The sequence below is a fragment of the Camponotus vicinus genome, unplaced genomic scaffold, assembly GCF_025532165.1.
Source record: "Camponotus vicinus isolate PSW18456_S1 unplaced genomic scaffold, iyCamVici1.0 SCAF_6, whole genome shotgun sequence".
NCBI classification, from domain to species: domain Eukaryota; kingdom Metazoa; phylum Arthropoda; class Insecta; order Hymenoptera; family Formicidae; genus Camponotus; species Camponotus vicinus.
The window spans coordinates 18,063,216-18,084,546 of NW_028141978.1; the positions used below are offsets into that span (position 1 = coordinate 18,063,216).

The 21,331-nt window shown below is 37.7% G+C and overlaps 1 protein-coding gene and 1 pseudogene across 4 annotated transcripts in view; both read left to right on the forward strand.

The window, feature by feature from the left end:
- LOC145973053 (uncharacterized) overlaps positions 1-17,161 on the forward strand; it is a 28,548-nt gene extending 11,387 nt beyond the window's left edge. For 2 of the 4 annotated variants that reach the window (XM_083102203.1, XM_083102202.1), the window contains one exon: positions 1,017-1,111. In XM_083102203.1, coding sequence (XP_082958329.1) covers positions 1,017-1,096 — 80 coding nt within the window. In that variant the 3' untranslated portion in view covers positions 1,097-1,111. Of the gene's footprint in view, positions 1-1,016; positions 1,112-1,353; positions 2,785-17,135 lie in introns of those variants that run through there. The other 2 variants (XM_083102207.1, XM_083102205.1) reach the window with 2 other exon arrangements.
- On the forward strand, positions 7,573-10,754 carry LOC145973167 (NADH-ubiquinone oxidoreductase chain 1 pseudogene; annotated as a pseudogene).
- Positions 17,162-21,331: the final 4,170 nt, after the last annotated feature.

Here is a 21,331-nt window from a genome sequence, read left to right on the forward strand (position 1 = left end):
GAACGATACGTTGATAAAATTGCTTGTACAGTCGTAATCATTCCATTAAAGCACGGAGGTCTCAACTTGTTAAGGGAAGTACTCCACTTCGAACACCATTCAATAAAAGATGTTAACAACTCTTCAGCCATTATATTGACATTTGATAATGTTCCTTTTTCTCCTATCCAATTATTTAAATGGTATACATTCACAGTATCTATTACTTTATTCATTTTATAAACAAAATCTGCAGATGCTTTCCATGAATTACTTTTCAATATGTTACTTTGGCCTGCTGTCATTATTGTAGCGAATCTCGCAGTTAACATTTGAAAAGCTCTTTTGACATTCATGGCTTCAAACTTGTTTGGATAAAAGTGCTTGTAAGTAATGTGATTCAATAAATTTGAAGTATTCAACTTTCTATCAAATTGCCACGTTGCAAATAAGTCATAAAAAGACATAATTATTTCGCCATTCACATACATATACTTATGCGATCTCAACTGGCTAATCAATCGCTTGATAAAATAGGGTCAATTAAAGGAAATTTCATTATTTAATGAGAAAAACGGTTCATGTGAAGAAATTTTCCAATAACTGTAAGTTTTTCTGTTTGCCACCTTGGTCACATAATTAATTGTACACTTGCCCCTACACTTTTTTAGTTTTTGCAAACATATCTCAATGAGTTGGACATGTCTCCTTATGCATTGAACATGTCTCCTTATGCATTGAACTTTTTCGGATCAAAAAGTATGCTACTATTTGCCGCCAAAGATTTTCCGCATTAATGCTATCAAGGCAAAATAGTAATAATACATGTTCCGCTGGTTCATTGCGTCATTCCAAAGGTCTAAGATCTATTAATCTTTCGATGAGATCATATTTTTGGCTATATTCTTCAAACTTTTTTATTGACATCTCATCAAATTTTAAACAGCAAATTATTTTAGAAGATAGTAGTTTGGACAAATTTTCTTGAATTTTATAAAATATTTCTTCACATAAACCTGGTCGAATTTCTGTTTCAGAAATCCAATTTCTGACAGAAGATTCCGATGGGAGATTTAATCCAGTCTTTCTCATCCGTGAATATCCACTTGTGGAATAATAAAACATTTATTTCGCTAAATCTTTTTTCTCTTTTGTATATTCTTTGGTCCTCTTATGTAGTTGAAGTTTTATCATAGTCCTAGCAAGTGGTTTTACAGATTTCTTTGCATCTAAAAATTCGTTTACACTGTGTTTACAAACGTTCTTCTTTGTTCGAGCTTCATTATTATGATGTTTCAACATAGCAGTCATATTTTTTTGTTTTCTCTTCCTTTGCATAAGGAGCTTTTTCAATCTCAAATTTTCTTTTTTTAGTTGGAAGCAGGGCGCTTACTAGACCTCCGCAGGATGCAATTTAGCGTCATCTATGCGTCGAGAAACAGATTCGTATAATGTAACGCGTCATAATCTGTAATATATTGGGTTGGGGAAAAAGTTTCTTCGTATTTTAGTGCAAAAGTAAAACAAGTTTTTTTCATATTGTAAATGAAGTTTATTAAACCAAATATGTGCCGTTTTGTTCGACCACCTTTTGCCATTTTTGAGATAAAACCATAATTCCATCACTGTAGAATTTCTGTGATTTCTGGGCGAAAAACTGCGACAAGTGATTTTCACAGACCTCTTTTGAAGTCAACTTAACACCATTAAGAGAGTTCTGTAGAGACCGAAACAAATGGTAGTCTGATGGTGCAAGGTCAGGATTATACGGTGGATGCATCAAAACTTCCCAGCCAAGCTTTCTTAATTTTTGACGGGTCGCCAAATATGTGTGGGGTCTGGCGTTGTCGTGATGGAAGACGACGCCTTTCCTATTAATCAATTCTGGTCGCTTTCTCTCGATTGCTTGGCGTAATCTTTCCAGTTGTTGACAGTAGAGATTAGAATCAATCGTTTGACCGGGCAGCAGCAGCTCGTAGTGAACGATTCCTTTCCAATCCCACCAAACACACAGCATCACTTTTCTTGATGTCAATCCTGGCTTTGCCACCGTTTGCGAAGCTTCACCTTGCTTCGACCACGATCTTTTTCGTACATTATTGTCGTACGTGATCCATTTTTCATCGCCCGTAATGAGCCGTTTCAAAAATGGTTCGATTTCGTTCCGTAGCAACGATTCGCAAATGGAAATTCGATCCATTAAATTTTTTACTGTTAAATCATGTGGCACCCAAACATCGAGTTTTTTTTTGTATCCAGCCTTCTCCAAATGGTTTAAAACTGTTTTGTGATCGATGTTTAGTTCCTTACCGATATCGTGACTGCTAATGTGTCGGTCTTGCTCAATTTTTTCCATGATTTCATTGACTTTTTTAGTTATTGGTCGACCAGAGCGAGGTGCATCTTTGACATCGAAATTTCCAGATTGAAAACGCTTGAACCAGCTTTGTGCCACACGTACTGATAATGCATCATGTCCATAAACATCACAAATTTTTTTAGCAGCCTGAGTCGCATTCTTCCCTTTTTTATAATAAAATTTCAAAATGTATCGAATTTCTTCTTTACTTTCACTCATTTCCAAGACGTAATAACTTTTGACTGAGTAAATAAATATCACAACTTTTTTCTTTAATTTCTCTATGATATGTTACTTTTTAAACGTATGCAAGTATTGCTAGATCCGATTAATATTGCCAGAGTTATGCGATCCTGACGCCATCTACCGAGAGAATACGAAGAAACTTTTTCCCCAACCCAATATATTGTTAACATCGCACTGAGGAAGGATCAAAAGATGATCCAAAACGTCCGCTTTTTGTTATTGTAATATGAGTTTTTAATAAACTATTATTTAAAAAAAAAGAAAGTGTTGTTGCTTCTCTGCGCTCCAACTACAGCGCGTTGGTTCTTATGCCATTTTCTTTTTAATTTTTTGATTACTTGAGCCAAATCTCTAATTATTAAATTTAATTTACGCTGGCTGAAATGGAGTGTTATCCGACTTCGTTGTTTCATTATATTGCATGTAATTTTGATATGAACGCGGTTGACGCACTCAAGAGATGGATCAATGTTTAAAAGAAAATTATTAAAACAAATTTGCAGATCAAATTCTTAAAGATCTGCATAAGCAATGACATTGTTCCACCTCATGTTAGCCGATGTGTGTATCGTGGCGAAAATTTGTATCATGATAAATCATTACGAAGTTTAGTCAGATTGTGAATCGTTTTTGCATCAGCGTTTTTCGCAAAAGCGTAATGAGATCGATGATGCATACAGACGCATTCGAGCGTTGCGCATACAAATATATAAAACCCGCTATGTATACTCGCGACTACCGATTTGTATTTGTAATGAATTTTTTTCGAGACAATGCAAGTCCCTCCATTCCTATTTCACTGGTGAACATCGGAGATTGGATAAAAAACTGAATCCATAAACATCGACTCTTCATCGATAGCCAGATTCAACCGATTTGTTATTATGGTGCTTTCGAATCACATTCTGCGATACCACCGCGTGTGAATCTCCAGTCTGATGCTACTCGATCAACGGAGGGCGTCGCAAAACCTTACTTTTCGTTCAAATCGATTGACAAAAAATCAAATATAACTTCAGTGATGATCGACCTTAGTCCTTCTGTTTTTAACCGCGAAAAAACGCCTTCCGCTCTCGATTTGGTTGATGGGTGGTTCATTAATCTTTCCTCCGCCGACATTCCGAGAGAGGTCCAGGGCCTGTTACAACTAGACAGATAATTTTTGCATATTGCCAATTGGAAATAATGAAAGAGCAATAGTTGAAATGGTCAAAAATATTGAACATAACATTAGAAGGCTTCCGATTGGTGATCAAAGGGCGCATCCCGTTTGGACACGTAACGATTGGACACTGAACGATTGGACACGTAATATTGGACACGGAACGATTGGACACTGCACGATTGGACACTGAACGATAGGACACTGCACGATTGGACACGCACTCTGCACGATTGCTACCGGCGGGGTGGATGCGGGAGGGGGGCCGAAGGCCCCCCTTGCACCCCCCGCGTGTGTGTGTGTGTGTACATATGCGGTGTGTGTTGAACCTCGTTTCGCGTGGAATATTGCAAACCCATGTGGAACGGTGTCTAATCGTGCAGTGTCTAATCGTGCAGAGTGCGTGTCCAATCGTGCAGTGTCCAATCGTGCAGAGTGCGTGTCCAATCGTGCAGTGTCCAATCGTTCAGTGTCCAATCGTGCAGTGTCCAATATTACGTGTCCAATCGTTCAGTGTCCAATCGTTACGTGTCCAAAAAAGTGTCACCCGTGATCAAATTACTATCAGGAACCGCTCTGCCTCAATAATTAATAAGATAGCTGGCCACTCTTTTGGTGTATCGGAGGAGGATGAGACACTTATTTGCGCGCGGCAAACTTTACAAAAAAATTCCTACAGGAAAATCCCAACGTCATTTTTACAAGAGCGGATAAGGGCAATGTCACGGTTGCCCTTGACAGGGAGATTTATTTAAAAAAAGATGACAGATATGTGTGAGTAAGATGGAAAAATCATAATTACATTTCCGATATGACTTATAAGCGTTTGAACTGCACTGATGGTATGTTACCGAGGGCCTATGGATTACCAAAAATTCATAAGCCGAACTGCCCATTTAGGGTCATTGTTTCCTCAATCAACACTTCCTTACACCAATTAGCTGCATTTTTACATGACATCATCTATGACGCCAGGGCACATAGTTATCTTGCCAATAGCTTTGAATTAGTCAAAAAACTATCAGGTGTACAGTTAAATGACCACTTTAAATTACTATCGTTGGATGTTGTTTCTCTCTTTACTAACATCCCATTAGACTTAGCGTTGGATAGCGTCTCAGAGAGATGGTGTTTAATAAAAGAAAAGTGCAGCATTCCCCGCGACGAATTCTTGACTGCAGTTCGGTTTATATTAAATTCTACTTTCTTCACTTTTAATGGAAAAATATACCAACAAACATTCGGAATTCCCATGGGCTCTCCCCTATCCCCCATCATTGCCGATATCACTCTGCAAGATTTGAAAAATAAAGCAATTGGACGTATTCCCTTCAATCTACCATTATATTATAGGTATGTGGATGATATAGCTTTGGCGACTCCCTCTTCTATGTTCAATGAGGTCTTGGGTATCTTTAACTCTTTTCACCCAAGAGTTCAGTTCACATTGAAGGAGGGAGTTGATAATAAACTTAATTTTCTTGATGTTACGATAATCGTGAACAATAATTTAATCGAATTCGATTGCTATCACAAACCTACTTTTTCCGATAGATATCTAAATTATAAGTCGAATCATCCACTAAACCATAAGAGGGGAACAATCGTAGGATTGGTGGATCATGCCTTTTTATTGTCGCATCCGAGATTCCATCAAAAAAACTTTGAGCTGATAGTCGGCGTCTTCTTCGACAATGGCTATTCTCTATTTTACATTTTTCATGTAATACGAGAGCGTCTAAAGTTGCTATTGGCCTTGAATCGGACAGGCTTAGAGCCCGACGAGGACCACCCTGAAAAAAGACCCTCTACATATCTCACAATTCCATACATTCCAACCTTTTCGGAACAATTTAAGCGAGTTCTTCGTAATCATGACACGGGAGTTTCTTATTTCGGCTTAAATAAACTTCGTAATTTTGTCAAGGTCTATAAAGATATAATGCCAAAAGATTCGTGTAACAATGTAGTGTATAAAGGTATAAGTCTCGTGCAATGATTGCGATGCGTCATATGTCGGCCAAACTAGCAGACAGTTAAAAAAACGAATTTCTGAACACCGAAATCACATCCGATGAAATACGTCACAACCTTCGGTTATAACTAATCATAGACTGGAATTCAGTCATGATTTTAATCGGGAAAAATCTGAGATTTTGGACAGGGAGTCCTCGTTGGGCAAAAGACTTGTTTCTGAAATGTTGTTTATCAAGCGCCAAAAAAAGAGCTTGAACTTGCAGAGTGATACAGAGGGCTTGCATCATACATTTGGGACGATAATCGATAATCGATAATTTATCGAAAGTATGAGGCGTTCGTTCATGCGTTTGTGTGTTTGTTATCATTGAGTCAACTGCGCACGTCCTTGGTTGGGTTCTTGTTTACGTCCTGACAACTAAAGACATATTTATACAGTCCGACATCGAATCTCGAATCGACATGAGACGCACAGCGGCATACTATATTATTAATTGTAAAAAGCGCGGAATCTGGTGAGCCATGCTTCTAACTATTAATTTAAGCAAAAAAAAGCTCATTCACGTGTAATATCTTTCGGTATTTATTTTATTATTTTTACTCGATTTGTTAGACCTGCTGTGACGTCGCACAGCATAATTATAGTGTATTTAATTGATTGTTGGAAGCAGGACGCTTACTAGACCTCCGCAGGATGCAATTTAGCGTCACCTACGCGTCGAGAAACAGATTCATATAATGTAACGCGTCATAATCTGTAATATACAGTCCCATTTTAAAAAACGCACCTCGATAATTCTTCAACGAAGCATTTTCAGCAAAAATGTTTCAGACAAAAGTTGTATAGTTTCAAAGGGGACATAAGATGGTGTCATTAATTTGACACTGAATAGTTACTTGAAGGTCATGTGAAGGCCACCTTCAATTTTTTTAAATGGAACCGCCTATTTTTTATTACATATTCTTGTAGCTCATCTCGAGAGCTTTCCAAAACACTATAATTAAGTATCTTTTTGTTAAGTACTCATTGAGTTATGAGGCTTGAAATAATTTCTTAATTTTACATAAACCGTAAAATATCTTGGAAAATATTCATTTCTCGATTACCTTACCTTAATACTTTTATGTACAAAATAATGAGAGGAATCAATTGGTGTAAAGAAAACACATAGTTATTTTTATTAACTATAATTTTTAATATAATTGCAAATTACATATTTTTTCTTCGAAACAACTATGTGTTTTCTTGGACTTCCGTTTCTGGTTCGTTAAGTGTGACACGTGTGTATGTGGAAGAGGTGTTTAAAGGTGATAGAGGAAAGATCTAGAGGAGTGGAAGAAGAGTGGTGTATGTGGGTGACAGTGGAGGTGAGGGAGCGTATGAGAGAGTGAGGGGGAGTGTGGAGTTGGGAGGGAGACAGTGAAGGGTCAAAAAGGATAATTAGGCGTTGGGACCGTTGAGAGAGGGAGAGCACGGGGTATAGAATAGATAGAGTGGTAGTGCGAGGCGGAGCACTAGTAAGCGGTGAGCACGGAGCAAAGAAAGTAGATAGAAGGGAAAACAGAGTCAGAATAGAAAGTCAGAGAAGGGAAACATCACGTAATAGAGAGAAAGGAAGGATGGATACAGGAGGGATAAAGCAGCCGAAGGAAAGGAAAGGTAGTATAGGAAATATATCAGAATATCTTAAGAAAAAGAGGGATAGAGAGGAGAGTAAGAACGGGGAGGAGAGTGCTTTTAGATCCAGCAAAATTGTAGTGAGATCGCCGCAGACGGGGGAGGGAAGGAGAGAGGAAGATAGGGAGGAATGAGAGAGGAAACTGAGAGAAGAAGTGAGAAAAGACATAACAACCATTCAGAGATGCGATTAAATTGTTAAGTAAGGAGATATTTTTTATTTTTAAGTCAAATTATAATCTATATTATATTTCTCCTGTAATAATATTTATAATAATAATAATGATGTGAATTTTATATCCGTATATTACTAATATTTATTTTTTAAATTATTCTCTTTTATTGATTGAATTATTTTTATATCAGTAATGAGATATATTGTTGTGTGTTTGGGTTGGTCTGCAAATTCTATATATTCAATAATAGGTTCAATTCGGTCAGTATCTCAGATGTTATCATGAGGTTAGATTTATTTTAATTATTTTAATTTTGATAATTATGAGGGAGAGATATTCATTTGTAGATTTTATATACTTTCAATATTATGTGTGATATATTATTTATTTATATCCATTGTTTTTAATTTTTTATATTAGAGTTTTAGCAGAATTAAATCGAAGGCCTATAGATTTTATTGAGGGGGAGTTAGTATCTGGGTTTAATGTTGAATATTTTAGAGGGGGTTTTATTTTAATTTTTTTAAGAGAATATGGTATAATTATATATTTTAGTATAATAAATTGCGACGTGTTTTTCAATTTTAATTTATAAAAGGTATTTCTCGAATGTTAGAGAGAAAGGTGGGGAATGAAAACGTCGTCAAAAAGAGAGAGCAGAAAAGGTACTCGCGTTCGAGGGAGCCGGGATAGAGGGTGCTCCTGCGCGAGCCGCGGCGAAACGAAGGCCGTTTCGAGATCTTGAGGTTGGGCGCCAGATACGGTCTTTCACGTATCACTTCGCGAAACGCGAAATTCGCGACAACCACGGGCCCTTCTCGCCACGGGCCGACTAGCTCGCCTAACGGTAGAGGGGCAGGGTTATTGGAAAGTTTTCTATAATCTTCGATTAAGAGGCTCCTTGAAACGGGAGAGATTAGTCGGGCGAATCAACAATTAAACACTCACAGCGACATTTGAATAACATACGCGAATTTAGAATAACAAACAAAATAAAATAACAGATTTATTAAAACCAAAGTAACAGAAATCAATGAAAGTGTTAGAGGCAGATACCATAGTTAGAGAAAATCATACAAAAGAAATACAGAAAGTGAGAAAAATAATAGAAAATCAAAATGTAATTAAACTTGCAAATAATAGGAAAATGACGGATTACAAATATTAGCCGGAGCGCGACAACGGTGATCGAAATAGTCTGAAATTCGCAGAATCGTTCTTGCGGCTATCATTCGCCGAAGGCCGCCTCGCCGTAATATTATATTTTCGCCTTGCTTTTACTCGCTGTGATAATTTCAATCCGCAATCGCGACAACGAGAATACTTTATATGCAGGACTTACTCAATAATAGGCGAAGACGAGAGAGAGCTCGTTGACGAGGAGCACGGGCGTAGCGATCGATAATCGATCGCCGTCGGACGCTGAGTCCGCCGCTCACAACGTAAAGGGTTCTTAAAATTATTCCGACACGCGTGAATTTCTCGAATTCGCGACCTACCGCAATCTAATGCGCACCGCAACACACACACGACACACAAGCCAATGAGCGCGACAAAGTCAACGATACGCTCGACCACATACACACCTACACGCCCATTAAAACGAACGTCACACGAAGATCGATTGCGGGGATGTCTTACGCGGCGCCGACACTTCTTTTCGACCGCACGGAAAGCGAATGCAATCCCCCGCGATTTACCGCGCGTGGTCGATATACGAGAGCCGGTCGCTACGCGGTTTTACAACACCCCGAATCCCGAAGAGAAACGAACAATTTCGTATCGACTACGGCCGACGTTACGATCGTCCTTGATGCCTCGGTCACTTGTCTCCGGTTGCCCGAAATACACGAAAATTGAAGGCTCGGTACAAAGACCGAGCGACAATGAGACACGAAAATGGCGACGGCGACAGAGCGGCCGGTCCGCGGACGAAATCGCGTACGTGGCTCACAAATTAGCGATGGGCAACTTCACCGATACTCGCTCCCGTGGTCCGGGGATGATCCTCGGCTCGTCCTCTTATTCGGATCTCGTCGACGACACTCACAACAACTATAACGGTGGTTATGAAACGACTACTCGTTATGAACGCCCGCGCCAGAATGTCTCCCTGGATCTCGCGATCCAGGGTCGATAGTGGCGTAATCCTGCGCGCAGGGGTGCGCGGATTCGCGGCCAATAGCGCCGCGACACGCGAGATATTAATGCGCCCTGCAACAACGCCGTATCGGGGCCGTTACGGCCTCGGTAATTCGAAAAACATAATTTCGATGACCCTGTTACCGGCGGTCTTCTCTTATGCCGATGGTTTGTCCTCCATTTTTGGACGGTAGCGCCGACCGGGCCCTACGATTCCGGTCCTTGACAGCTGCTCGGTTTTCCGCTGTTCATCCTCTTTTCGCGGGGAGAATTCCACCCGCGACTCTGTGCTGTTCTGATCTTCGGGCGCTACCTCCGCTCTCAAATCGAAGGTCGCAAATGTCGTAACGTTTGTCGCTAGAAGGACTTCCTCTGCCTCTTCCGGCGGGTTGCCCGACGTACAAAATAATACAAAAAAAAAAGAATTATTAATGACGCAAAATTATAACAATAGCTCGTCTCTCCGGCGATTTCGATACGGCTCTCGCAATCTGTTTCTGGCGCGGCTCGCGCTCTGCTCGCGCCCCGTCAAGATTTTTGGGACGGATGGACGCGCGTTGGGACGGCAACGTCACAAAATATAGTAGAGTTGTTATATATTTATTCAGTAATTTGAATTAATTTTATATGTTTGATAATTATTATAATACGTGGGTTATTACCTCGAATACGATATGATGAGTTAATGTATTTGTGTTGAAAGATTATTTTACCTTTGGTTTTATTGTACATATGTTTAATTTTAGGTTTTAAGTTTTTATTGATAATTATTATTTAATTATATATAAGATTTTATAAAAAGAACAGCAGGGCTAAAAATTTTAGGAGAAGAGATAAGAGAGGATATAAAAGGAATAAAAGATAGTATAACAAGACAAGGGGAAAGAATGTTAGGGGATATGAAAATGATAAGGGACGAGCTTAGAGAGAGGGAGCGAAAGTGGGAGGAAGAAAAAAGGGAGTTGAGAGAAATAATCAAAAATTTGGAAGGAAAATTAGAAAAGTTGACGAAGGAAGGTGAAGAGAGGAAAATAGAGGGGGGAAGAACGAAATTGGAAGGAGGGGAGAAGGAGGTTAGAATCAAGAATAAAGATAATAGAGAGGAAGATAGAGTGGAAGGATAGAGAAGATAGAAAGAAAAATATAGTAATTAGGAGAGTGGAAATGGAAAAAGGGGATGTAAGAAGAGGAATAGAAAAGGTAATAGGAAAATTAGAAGTAGACATAAAAATAGAGAATATTAGGAAGGTAGGGACAACAAGGGAGGGAGAGAGGGGAACGGTGGTAGTGACATTGGGGAGCATTGAGCAGAAAAGACAAGTGATGGAGACTAAGAAAAAGCTGAGGGGGAGAGAGGAAAGGATAGATGAGGATTTAACATGGGAGGAAAGAAAGATTAGATGGAAATTAAGAGAGATGGCTAGGAGAGAGGAAGGAGAGGGTAGGAGAGTAAGGATAGGCTATGGGGGACTACAAATAGACGGTAAATGGTGGAAATGGAGCGAGGAGGAGGAAGTTCTGAAGAATGAGGGAGGAGAAGTGAAGGATTTAGGGCTGAGAAAAGATAAACAGGGGGATTAGAAGGGAGGGAAGTAGAGAGGGAGCTAACAAAAGGGACAGGAGAGGATGAAAGAAGAAACAGAGGCGAAGAAGAAAGGGAGAGGGAGGGGAAAAGGTAGGAAAAGAAATGTGAGAGAGGTAGACAGGGGGATTAGAGAGAGATGGAGAGAGATGGAAGATAGCGTTCTGGAATATAGCAGATATGAGAAATAAAGATAAAGGATTTTGGAATAGGATTGGTGAATGGGACTGGTTATAGCGCTCATGAAAACATGGGTGGATGAGAAAGGGTGGAAGAAAATTAAAAGTTGATAACTGAAGGGTTTTAAGTGGGGAGTACAATATGCGAGTAAGAGGAACAAAAAAGGAAGAGCAATGGGGGAGGAGATAATGGGGATAAAAAGGAGGGAGGAATAGAGGTGGGAGAAATTGAAATAAGAGAAGAGGGGATGATGACGGGAAAGTGGAAAGAGGGAAAGGAGGAATAGAGGATAGTGGGGGTATATGTTAATGAAGATTTAGAGAAAAAGATAGAGGGATTAAAGAAATGGATGGAAGAGAGAGAAGAGGAAGGTAGGAGAATAATAATAGGAGCAGATTTTAATGCGAGGACGGGAGAAATGGGGGGGAAGGTCAATATGGGGGAGGATCAAGGAACAATAAAGACTAGGAACTCTAAAAATAAGAAAAGCAATAGAGAAGGGAGGAGGTTAGTGGAGGTGCTAGAAGAAACGGGATGGAGCATTTTAAACGGGAATATAAAAGGGGATGAAGATGGATATACACGTATACGGGAAGTAGAGGAAATACGGTGATAGATTATGTATTAGGAAATGAAGGATTACGGGAAAGAATAGAAAGACTAGAAATAGGAGAAGATATTGATTCGGATCATCATCTAGTAATTTATTGGATAAGGGAAGAAGGTAAATGGGAAAAGGGAAAGAGTACGAGGCAAGGGGGCAAAAGGGAGAGAGAAAGTTAGGAGGGAAATAGGAGAGATAGATATAGGAGGAAACGAAAGGGAGATGGGAGAAGAGATAGAGAAAATGAATGAAAGAATAAAGAAAGCTTTAGAAGAGTGCAGGAAAGGAGATAATAAGAGGGAGAGAAGAAGACAGGGGTGGTGGGATAAGGAATGTGCAGAGGAAAAGAAAAAAGTGAGACAGAAGTTGAGAAGATGGAAGAAAGGGGAAGAAAGGGGAGAAAGGTATAGAGAAGAAAAGAGAAAATATAGGGAGATGTGTAAAAGGAAAAAGAAGGAGGAGGGAGACAGATTAATAAGGGAGGCAGGAGAAGCGAGAACAGAAAGCAAGGTATGGGACATAGTAAATAGGGAGAGGAGGAAAATGAAAGGAGTAGATGAAGGAATACAAATGAGGGAATGGAAGGAACATTTTATGGAACTTAGGAGGGGTGGAGGAGAGAGTTCTGAAAGGAAAAGGGAAAGGAAATAGAAGAGTGCAGGAGAGAGACATAAAATGGGAGGAAGTTAACAAAGTTATAAATAAATTAAGGTTAAATAAGGCAGTAGGTTTAGACGGAATACCAAATGAGGTATGGAGATATGGAGGAGAAGAAATAAGAAAATGGGCTTGGGAGATTTGTAATAGAGTATGGGGGGGAGAGGGGTGGCCGGAGGAATGGAAGGAAGAGATAATCGCGCCGATAGTGAAAAAAGGGGAAGGAGATAAGGTTACGGATTACAGGGGAGTTACACTCATGCCAACGCTGTATAAGATATACACATCGATTCTGACGGAAAGGTTAAGAGAAGAAGTAGAAGAAAAGGGTATAATACCGGAAAATCAGACAGGATTTAGAAAGGGAAAGGGGATAATGGACAACGCATATGTGCTGAATTATTTAGCGCAAAGGCAGATTTACAGGAGAAAAAAAGGCTAATAAGCGTGTTTATAGATTTAAGAACGGCCTTCGATTCGGTAGACAGGGAGGTGTTGATAAGAGCTCTAAGGGAGAGAGGGGTTAGAGAGGGGTTGATAGAGAGAATAGAGGAGGTATTAAGGGAGACAAAGAGTAGAGTGAGGATAGGAGAAAAGGTAAGTGAGGAATTTTGGACGGGGAGAGGAGTAAGACAGGGATGTCCGCTAAGTCCGCTGCTATTTAATATTGTGATTGCAGACTTGGAAGAGGATATGGCTAGGGGGAGATGGGGAGGGGTTAAGCTGAGAGAGGAGAAGATATACTCGATGGCATATGCGGACAATATGGTACTGTTGGCGGAAGAGGAAGATGAGATGAAGGCAATGCTAGCAAGAATGGAAAAATATATTGATAAAAAGAGACTGGAGGTGAATGTGATTAAAACGAAGATAATGATATTTAGAAAGGGAGGGGGTAGGAGAAAAAGAGTAAAGTGGATGTGGAAAGGAAAGGAGATAGAGGAGGTTAAAGAGATAAAATACTTAGGATATGTTTTTCAATCAAATGGCAGACAAGAGGGACACATAGAGACAGAGTAAAAAAGGCATTGGGAATTATGGGATAAGTGTGGAGCATAGGGAAAAGGAAATTTGGGAAGGACATAAGAAAAAGAATATGGCTGTTTGATGCGTTGGTCTGGACGGTGTTAAGCTATGGAGCCGAGATTTGGAGATGGAAGGCAAGGGAAAAAATGGAAAGAGTAGAAAAAAGACTTTTAAAATGGATACTAGGAGTAGATAGGAGGACACCAGGATATATGGTAAGGGAAGAACTAGAAAGAGATAAACTTAGAGGTAGAGCAGCAAGAAGGGCATGAAACTTCGAGAAAAAATTAGAGGAAGAAAAAGGCGGTAAATTAGCGAAGGATTGTTTGGAAGAAATTAAGAAAAGTATAGAGAAGGGTAGAAGGGTATCAGACTGGGAAAAGGAGAGGGAGGAATTTTTCAAAGGAAAAAGTTTAGAAGAATTAGCACGGAAAAGAGAAGGAGAGGAAGGAATGATAGGGTATGAAGCAGTGGAAAGGAAAGAGAAGGAGGAACAGAGAGAGGAAAGGATGGAAAAAATAGAAGGGTCGAAATTTAATAAATGGTATAAGAGAATAAGGAGTGAGGGAATACCAGAGTACCTAAAGAAGGGTTGGTCGGAGGTGAGATGGGGAAGGGTGACAAGATTCAGGATAGGCAATGAAATAAGAGAAAGTAGGTATTGGGAAAGTGAAGAGAGAAAGGAATGTAGAATATGTGGCAGAGAGAGAGAGACATGGGAACATGTATGGGAAGGATGCGGGAGAGGAGAGGGAGGGGAAGAAGAAAGTTGGCAAGAGGCAGTGGAAAGAGTATTAGGAGAGGAGGGGAAAGGTGAGGATTGGATGAAAGAAGTGTTAAGGAGAAGGGGAGGAGTAAAGGAGAGAGAAAGAGAGAGAGAGAGGAAGAGAGAGGAGTGGAAGAGCAGAGAAAAGAAGAGAAACGGAGAGCTTGAGGAAAACCGGAAGCGGAGGTCCAAACTAGGCTAAGTAGAGCAGGGTTTTAGCGTGTGTGTGTGTGTAGGCAGGCTTAAGAAAGGAGTAGAATAAGTTAATATAAGTTAGAGTGTAAGTTAGAATAAGTAGAATAAGTAAGATAATGTAGGATAAGAAATAAATGTACGCTAAGGGATGTAATTAATTGTAACCCCTTTGGGGAATCAATAAAGGCATATAAAAAAAAACTATGTGTTTTCTTTAGGGAGGACCCCGTTAGCGCATGGTGCGATAGCGCACCAACCCGATAGCACACGAAAAATTGAACACAATTCCCGATAGCCCACGTCCCTTTAGCACACGTCCCGATAGCACACAAGGTTCCACATAGGTTTGCAACGGGGTGGGGAGGGGGCGGGGGGCGGTCTGTGCAGTCTGTGCGTGTACTTTCTCATTGGTGTGCTATCGGGATTGTGCGCGATTTACTTTGTGTGCTATCGGTATGTGTGCTAAAGGGACGTGGGCTATCGGGAATTGTGTTCAATTTTTCGTGTGCTATCGGGTTGGTGCGCTATCACACCGTGCGCTAACGGATCCCGCTCTTTTCTTTACACCAATTGATTCCTTTCATTATTTTGTACATAAAAGTATTAAGGTAAGATAATCGAAAAATGAATATTTTACAAGATATTTTACAGCAAGTTTACCAATTTCTTCGTCATAAAATTTGTATTCATTTAAAGTATTCATAGCACTTTCTTTTATGAATTCAAATTTAATTGGCCGGCAATATCTGTTTGGAAGAAATTAAGAAAAGGATAGAGAAGGGTAGAAGGGTATCAGACTGGGAAAAGGAGAGGGAGGAATTTTTCAAAGGAAAAGGTTTAGAAGAATTAGCATGGAAAAGGGAAGGAGAGGAAGGAATGATAGGGTATGAAGCAGTGGAAAGGAAAGAGAAGGAGGAGCAGAGAGAGGAAAGGATGGAAAAAATAGGTCGAGGATGGCCACTCATTTAGCCACACAACATTATTAGCTATTAAATGAATAGGAACGAATGAAATAATAAATATTGCTCTATCAGATAAGTTTTCTTCATATACATTGTTATCATCAGATGCATTATCATCACTATCGTTTGATCGGTTATTCGGGGGTTACACGGGTTTTTTTTTTGTTCTGACCATTGTTGTCTTGTAGTTTGTTGACTGGAAGTACCATCCATGCCCCATTTCCCATACAAAACTAATTCATTATTGTTAAATGCTTGTAGCGTTTCTTTGTCTAATGTTAAAAATATTCTATGCACAGTATGGTCTGACAGTGATTGCAGCTTGAGACTCGCTCCATTTTCTGTTACAATAATGTCTTTTGGATAACATTTTCTTTTTGCTTCCCTAATGTTTTCATAAGGAGGATATAACTTGTACATACGGAGTTTTTCGTACTTATCCCTTGTCATTTCTAAGTCCATGTACATAGCTAAAGAACCGTTATATATCTTTATACAGGGTTTAGCAAAAGTGTGGAAACCCCTTAATATTTCGAAAAATACGCATTTAAAAAAAAAATGTTTCATACAAAAGTTATAGGGTTTTATGTGGCGCATTACACAGCAACATTATTATGACCTCGAATAGCGTTGTCAAGGTTATGTGAAGGTCACCTCCAACTTTTTAAATGGGACACCCTATATGCTTTTGCATATTCTTGTAGCTTATCTCGAGAGCTTTCCAAAACACTATAATTAAGTTAGTTTTCATTAAGTACTTTCCGAGTTATGAGGCTTGAAATCATTTCTTAATTTTACATAAACCATAAAATATCTAGTAAAATATTTATTTTTCGATTATCTTACCTTAATACTTTTATGTACAAAATAATGAGAGGAATCAATTGGTGTAAAGAAAAAACATAGTTGTTTTTAAGAAAAAATATGTAATTTGCAATTAACAATTCCATATTTTTTCTTAAAAACAACTGTATGTTTTCTTTACACCAATTGATTACTCTCATTATTTTGTACATAAAAGTATTAAGGTAAGATAATCGAAAAATAAATATTTTACAAGATATTTTATGGTTTATGTAAAATTAAGAAATGATTTCAAGCCTCATAACTCGGAAAGTACTTAATGAAAACTAACTTAATTATAGTGTTTTGGAAAGCTCTCGAGATAAGCTACAAGAATATGCAAAAGCATATAGGGTGTCCCATTTAAAAAGTTGGAGGTGACCTTCACATAACCTTGACAACGCTATTCGAGGTCATAATAATGTTGCTGTGTAATGCGCCACATAAAACCCTATAACTTTTGTATGAAACATTTTTTTTTTAAATGCGTATTTTTCGAAATATTAAGGGGTTTCCACACTTTTGCTAAACCCTGTATATCTTTACCGTTTTATATCTTAATCGTTTATATATCTTTCAGTTTTTTCAATTTTCTTTTCAGAAACAGGCTGATTAATAGAATTGGAACGCAAAGAATCAGCTGCCCGCGTCTCTTCATCTGTATGTTTTTCGAGAAGTTCTTGAATGCGTCTCTTTTCAGTTTTGTCTGAACCTTCATGCTAAAATAAACGTCGTCGACCACGCTTATTTTGTAAGGAATTATGTAGTTCATTAGAGGAACTGGCAAAATTACTCGGACATTGTGCATGTGAAGTTGAAACAAGGTGAACTATAAAAAGATTATTTATAAATCGTTTAAACTGACTTATAAAAGTTAATCTATTACGAGTAGCCATGTTCCATTTCTTATTATAAGACGGTAAAAAGTTATTAAGTAGTTTATTTTTAATCTGTTCAAGTTGGTCCTCATCGTAATTGTATTTTTCTCTATTTTTGTCGATTAATACGTCTATCTTCTCTTTGTCTTTTTCGGTATTATTCCATATCCAGAAACACAAAAGTTTCTCTTACTGTAAAATCCATCGTAATGTAATACAGATTTAATGAAAAATAATAATGTGATTTTTTATCGAAATATAGCTAAGAATTGTGCAGAAACAAGTATAGGAAACTGAAGTCTGCGGAAAATCTTTATTCATCTTTTCAATCGTACTTTTTTTACAATGCTACGCGTCGAAATGCGTTTCTGTACTTATATTATCGATAAACAAATTGTCAAGCGAGTAACTACTCCCGTCGCACGCCACATAGCGGACAGACTTGTAAGCGCGAGTCAAATGCATATACATATCTTTCAATATTATACAGTTCTCTGCATATTTTTCGATAAAGAATCACATTATTTTTCATTAAATTTGCATTGCATTACGATGGACTTTACAGTGAGACAGGAACTTTTGAGTTTCTATATATGGAATAATACCAAAAAACACAAAGAATATAGATGTATTAATCGACAAAATTAGAGAAGAATACAATTACGATGAGAATTAACTTGAACAGATTAAAAATAAACTGCTTAATAACTTTTTACCGTCTTATAATGGAAAAATGGCTACTCATAATAGATTAATTTTTGTAAGTCAGTTTAAACAATTTATAAATAATCCTTTTATAGTTCGCTTTGTTCAACTTCATAAGTACAATGTCTGAGTAATTCTGCCAGTTTCCTTAATGAACTACTTCCTAATAACTATGAACTAATTCCTTATAAAATAAATGATCGACGACGTTTATCTTATCATAAAGATTCATTAGATTTGCATTCTTGAATTTTGTCATTTTATTCTCAGATTTAGCGATCCCGAAAATCCATTAAAAACAGATTTTCATGAGAATCCGGCTATTTGTAAAAAGTTTTCCGCCATCTTGGATCCGCCATTCTTTCAACTGCAGATTCATAATTATCAACTACAAACACATAATAACATCTTTGCATAAATACATGCACATTTTGTTGCGAATTTATTCGCAATCGTACAGTTTTGATATTTATGCCCACTTTATTGGATCCGCCATTTTTAATTTGGACCGTAATCAAAATTTACGCATATAGCATTTAAAGTCTATACAATTTCCAACAAATTAAAAAAAAAACATTTTTAATCAGTTAAGAATTCGATTGTCGGCTGAATTTTGTCCACAAAAGGTGCTTTTTCCCCCACTGCGCGCCGCTGCTGCTGCTGCTTCTTTCGACGTAGTACATTTCTCTGGGTTATGAAAAGTGAACCACGAGCGGTTAACGCGACGCTGATCGTATAAGAATTAACCGAGTATACATAACGCTCATCTTCCAAAAGTACAATGTGGTGGAGAATCAATGCTTCTAACGCTCTGAAATTTAGGAGAAGGGGAAGGCGGCGCTCGAACAAAAAAATTCTTAGAAACGCAAGGAAAGGATTAGGGAGCGGAAATAAAAGATAACACATATTAATGTTTACATATTTTATTTTTCTTGCAATTCTTTCTGGCGTTGCGACCATCAGTTAAATATTTTGAATACATTTTGTAATGCGCAATTTTTAACATGTTTTCCACATCGCATACTATTGGTAATATCTAATTTATTTAGAGAATCAATATCTTCGTAATCTGCATCCAAGGTTTCAATAATATAGCCGTTTCCCGCATCGTCTAGTATATCGGTCAGCCATTTTCGCTTTTCAAGTCCTTTAACGTACACGACAGACGATTCTTCTTCTTCTTTGTGTATCGTACCAACGACAGCTGTTGTAATTACACGCTGAGCCAAGCTATACGGAACGTTTCCGTCTTCCCATTGTAATCCATGATGATTTCTAATCACCCATGAGACTTGACATCGCTCAGATTTTGTAAGCACGCTCCACGGTACGGAACTTGCGAAAAAGTAATGTGAGAGAACATATCCCTTTCTCAGGATTGCCGCTTCCTTCACGAAGAATAGTTTGCCGATGGTAAATCCTTGCAGATCCACAAACGTTGGTACGGACATGACGAGATCTCTCGTTGAGAGGAATGACGAAACTCTAAAACCATCTCGCAACACTTTGATTTATATCCTGCTCCTCTTCCCCTCTCTCTTGTGTCGATATTGTCGCGAACACTTAGGTGATTTTGTGTACAACGTTGGTCAACGGATTGTACTGGATCACGCGATCGTGTATGATGAGACAGTACGCAATGGTATTCGTCGGCACGTTCTCCTTACACTCGAATTCCAATCTCACATCCACGGTTGCGCTCTTGATCGATTCGTTTTGTCGAGAATAATCGATAATCACGAATGGACCGTTACGTAGAAACATCGAGACGGTGAGACTCGGCTCGAGTTACTCGTATCCGTAATAATTCTTGCAGAAGCGCGTGTACAGAGAGAAGCCTGAGAGCGGCCATGCCCCGTATTTGAAGCGCCTCTATGTCCACAAAACGTGGACATTGAACTACATAGCCATGTCCATGAAACTTCTCAAAGGGTAAATGCAATGTCCACGATTTGTGGTTCTGTTCTATGCTATGTACACAAAGTGTCGATAATACATATCTGTAACAGTTAATAATAAATATTTCATTAAACATACCTGTTTCACTTATTCATTTATTCATCTTGCAAATAATTTGCTACTCTCACTCCTACAATTTATTTATAATATTTGGAAATTCAACTAACATAGATATGATTATCATATTATATATAATATATACGTAAATATACACATGTTACATTTCTATTTTATATATATATATTGTATATATATATATATATATATATATATATATTTCTATTTTATATATATATTAAATATATTTAATGCATTTTTACATTATTAAATGTATTTTATTTATTTGAATAAATAGAAACTATACTTATAAGAAATATTAATTGTGTAGAAATATTATGTATACACATGTATAATCTATAAGAATAGGTATTTAAAAAATTATGTCAAGAAATAAAAAATGACTTCAAAATAAACATGTGTTATTATTAATGCTGTCATAATTCTTGAGATATCAAATATATATATTAATAATAATGTTACAGCTAATGTATAGCATGTTTGAGAAGGAATTGAAACATACTGTAATCGTATACTGCAATTGAAACAAACTGTAATCGTATACTGCAATCATGCATTTTAAATTTGACAGTTACAGCAATTATATTACAATACTTTTTATGCGCTGTATTATATGCTCGTACGCGTGAAACAAAAAACAGCGCAGTCTGCGTAAAGACAGCCTCGAGAAGTACTTCTAGCATTGTTAGGAATAATCGAAAGCATTATTGATACTGAATAAGTGTAAATTAGTGTTGGTTGTGTTTTTCTTTAGTTTTTAATTTTTATTTATATAGTTTTTTCTTTTTATTATTATTTTTTTTATTTATTTTAATATTCTTTGTATTTTGAAGTGCAATTTACGTTTGAGTAAATAGTGTGTGCATTAAAGTACATTTTTCATATATTACGTGTTGCAAAAATAAACAATAATGAATAAGCAGAACCGTGTGGAAACTATTTATGACAAATGTGCATATAAAAATTATTGCAACGGACGATATTCCACAGGAACACATTTATTTAGATTTCCAACAAACGCGGATAGATTGAATTTGTGGATACGCAACAGCGGTAAGTTTTTATATTTTTAATCATTACATCTTTACATCTTTATTATTTATTATACATATTTATTATACATTTATTATACAGTTATTAAAAAAATAAATATTAAAAAAATAAATAATAGGATAAA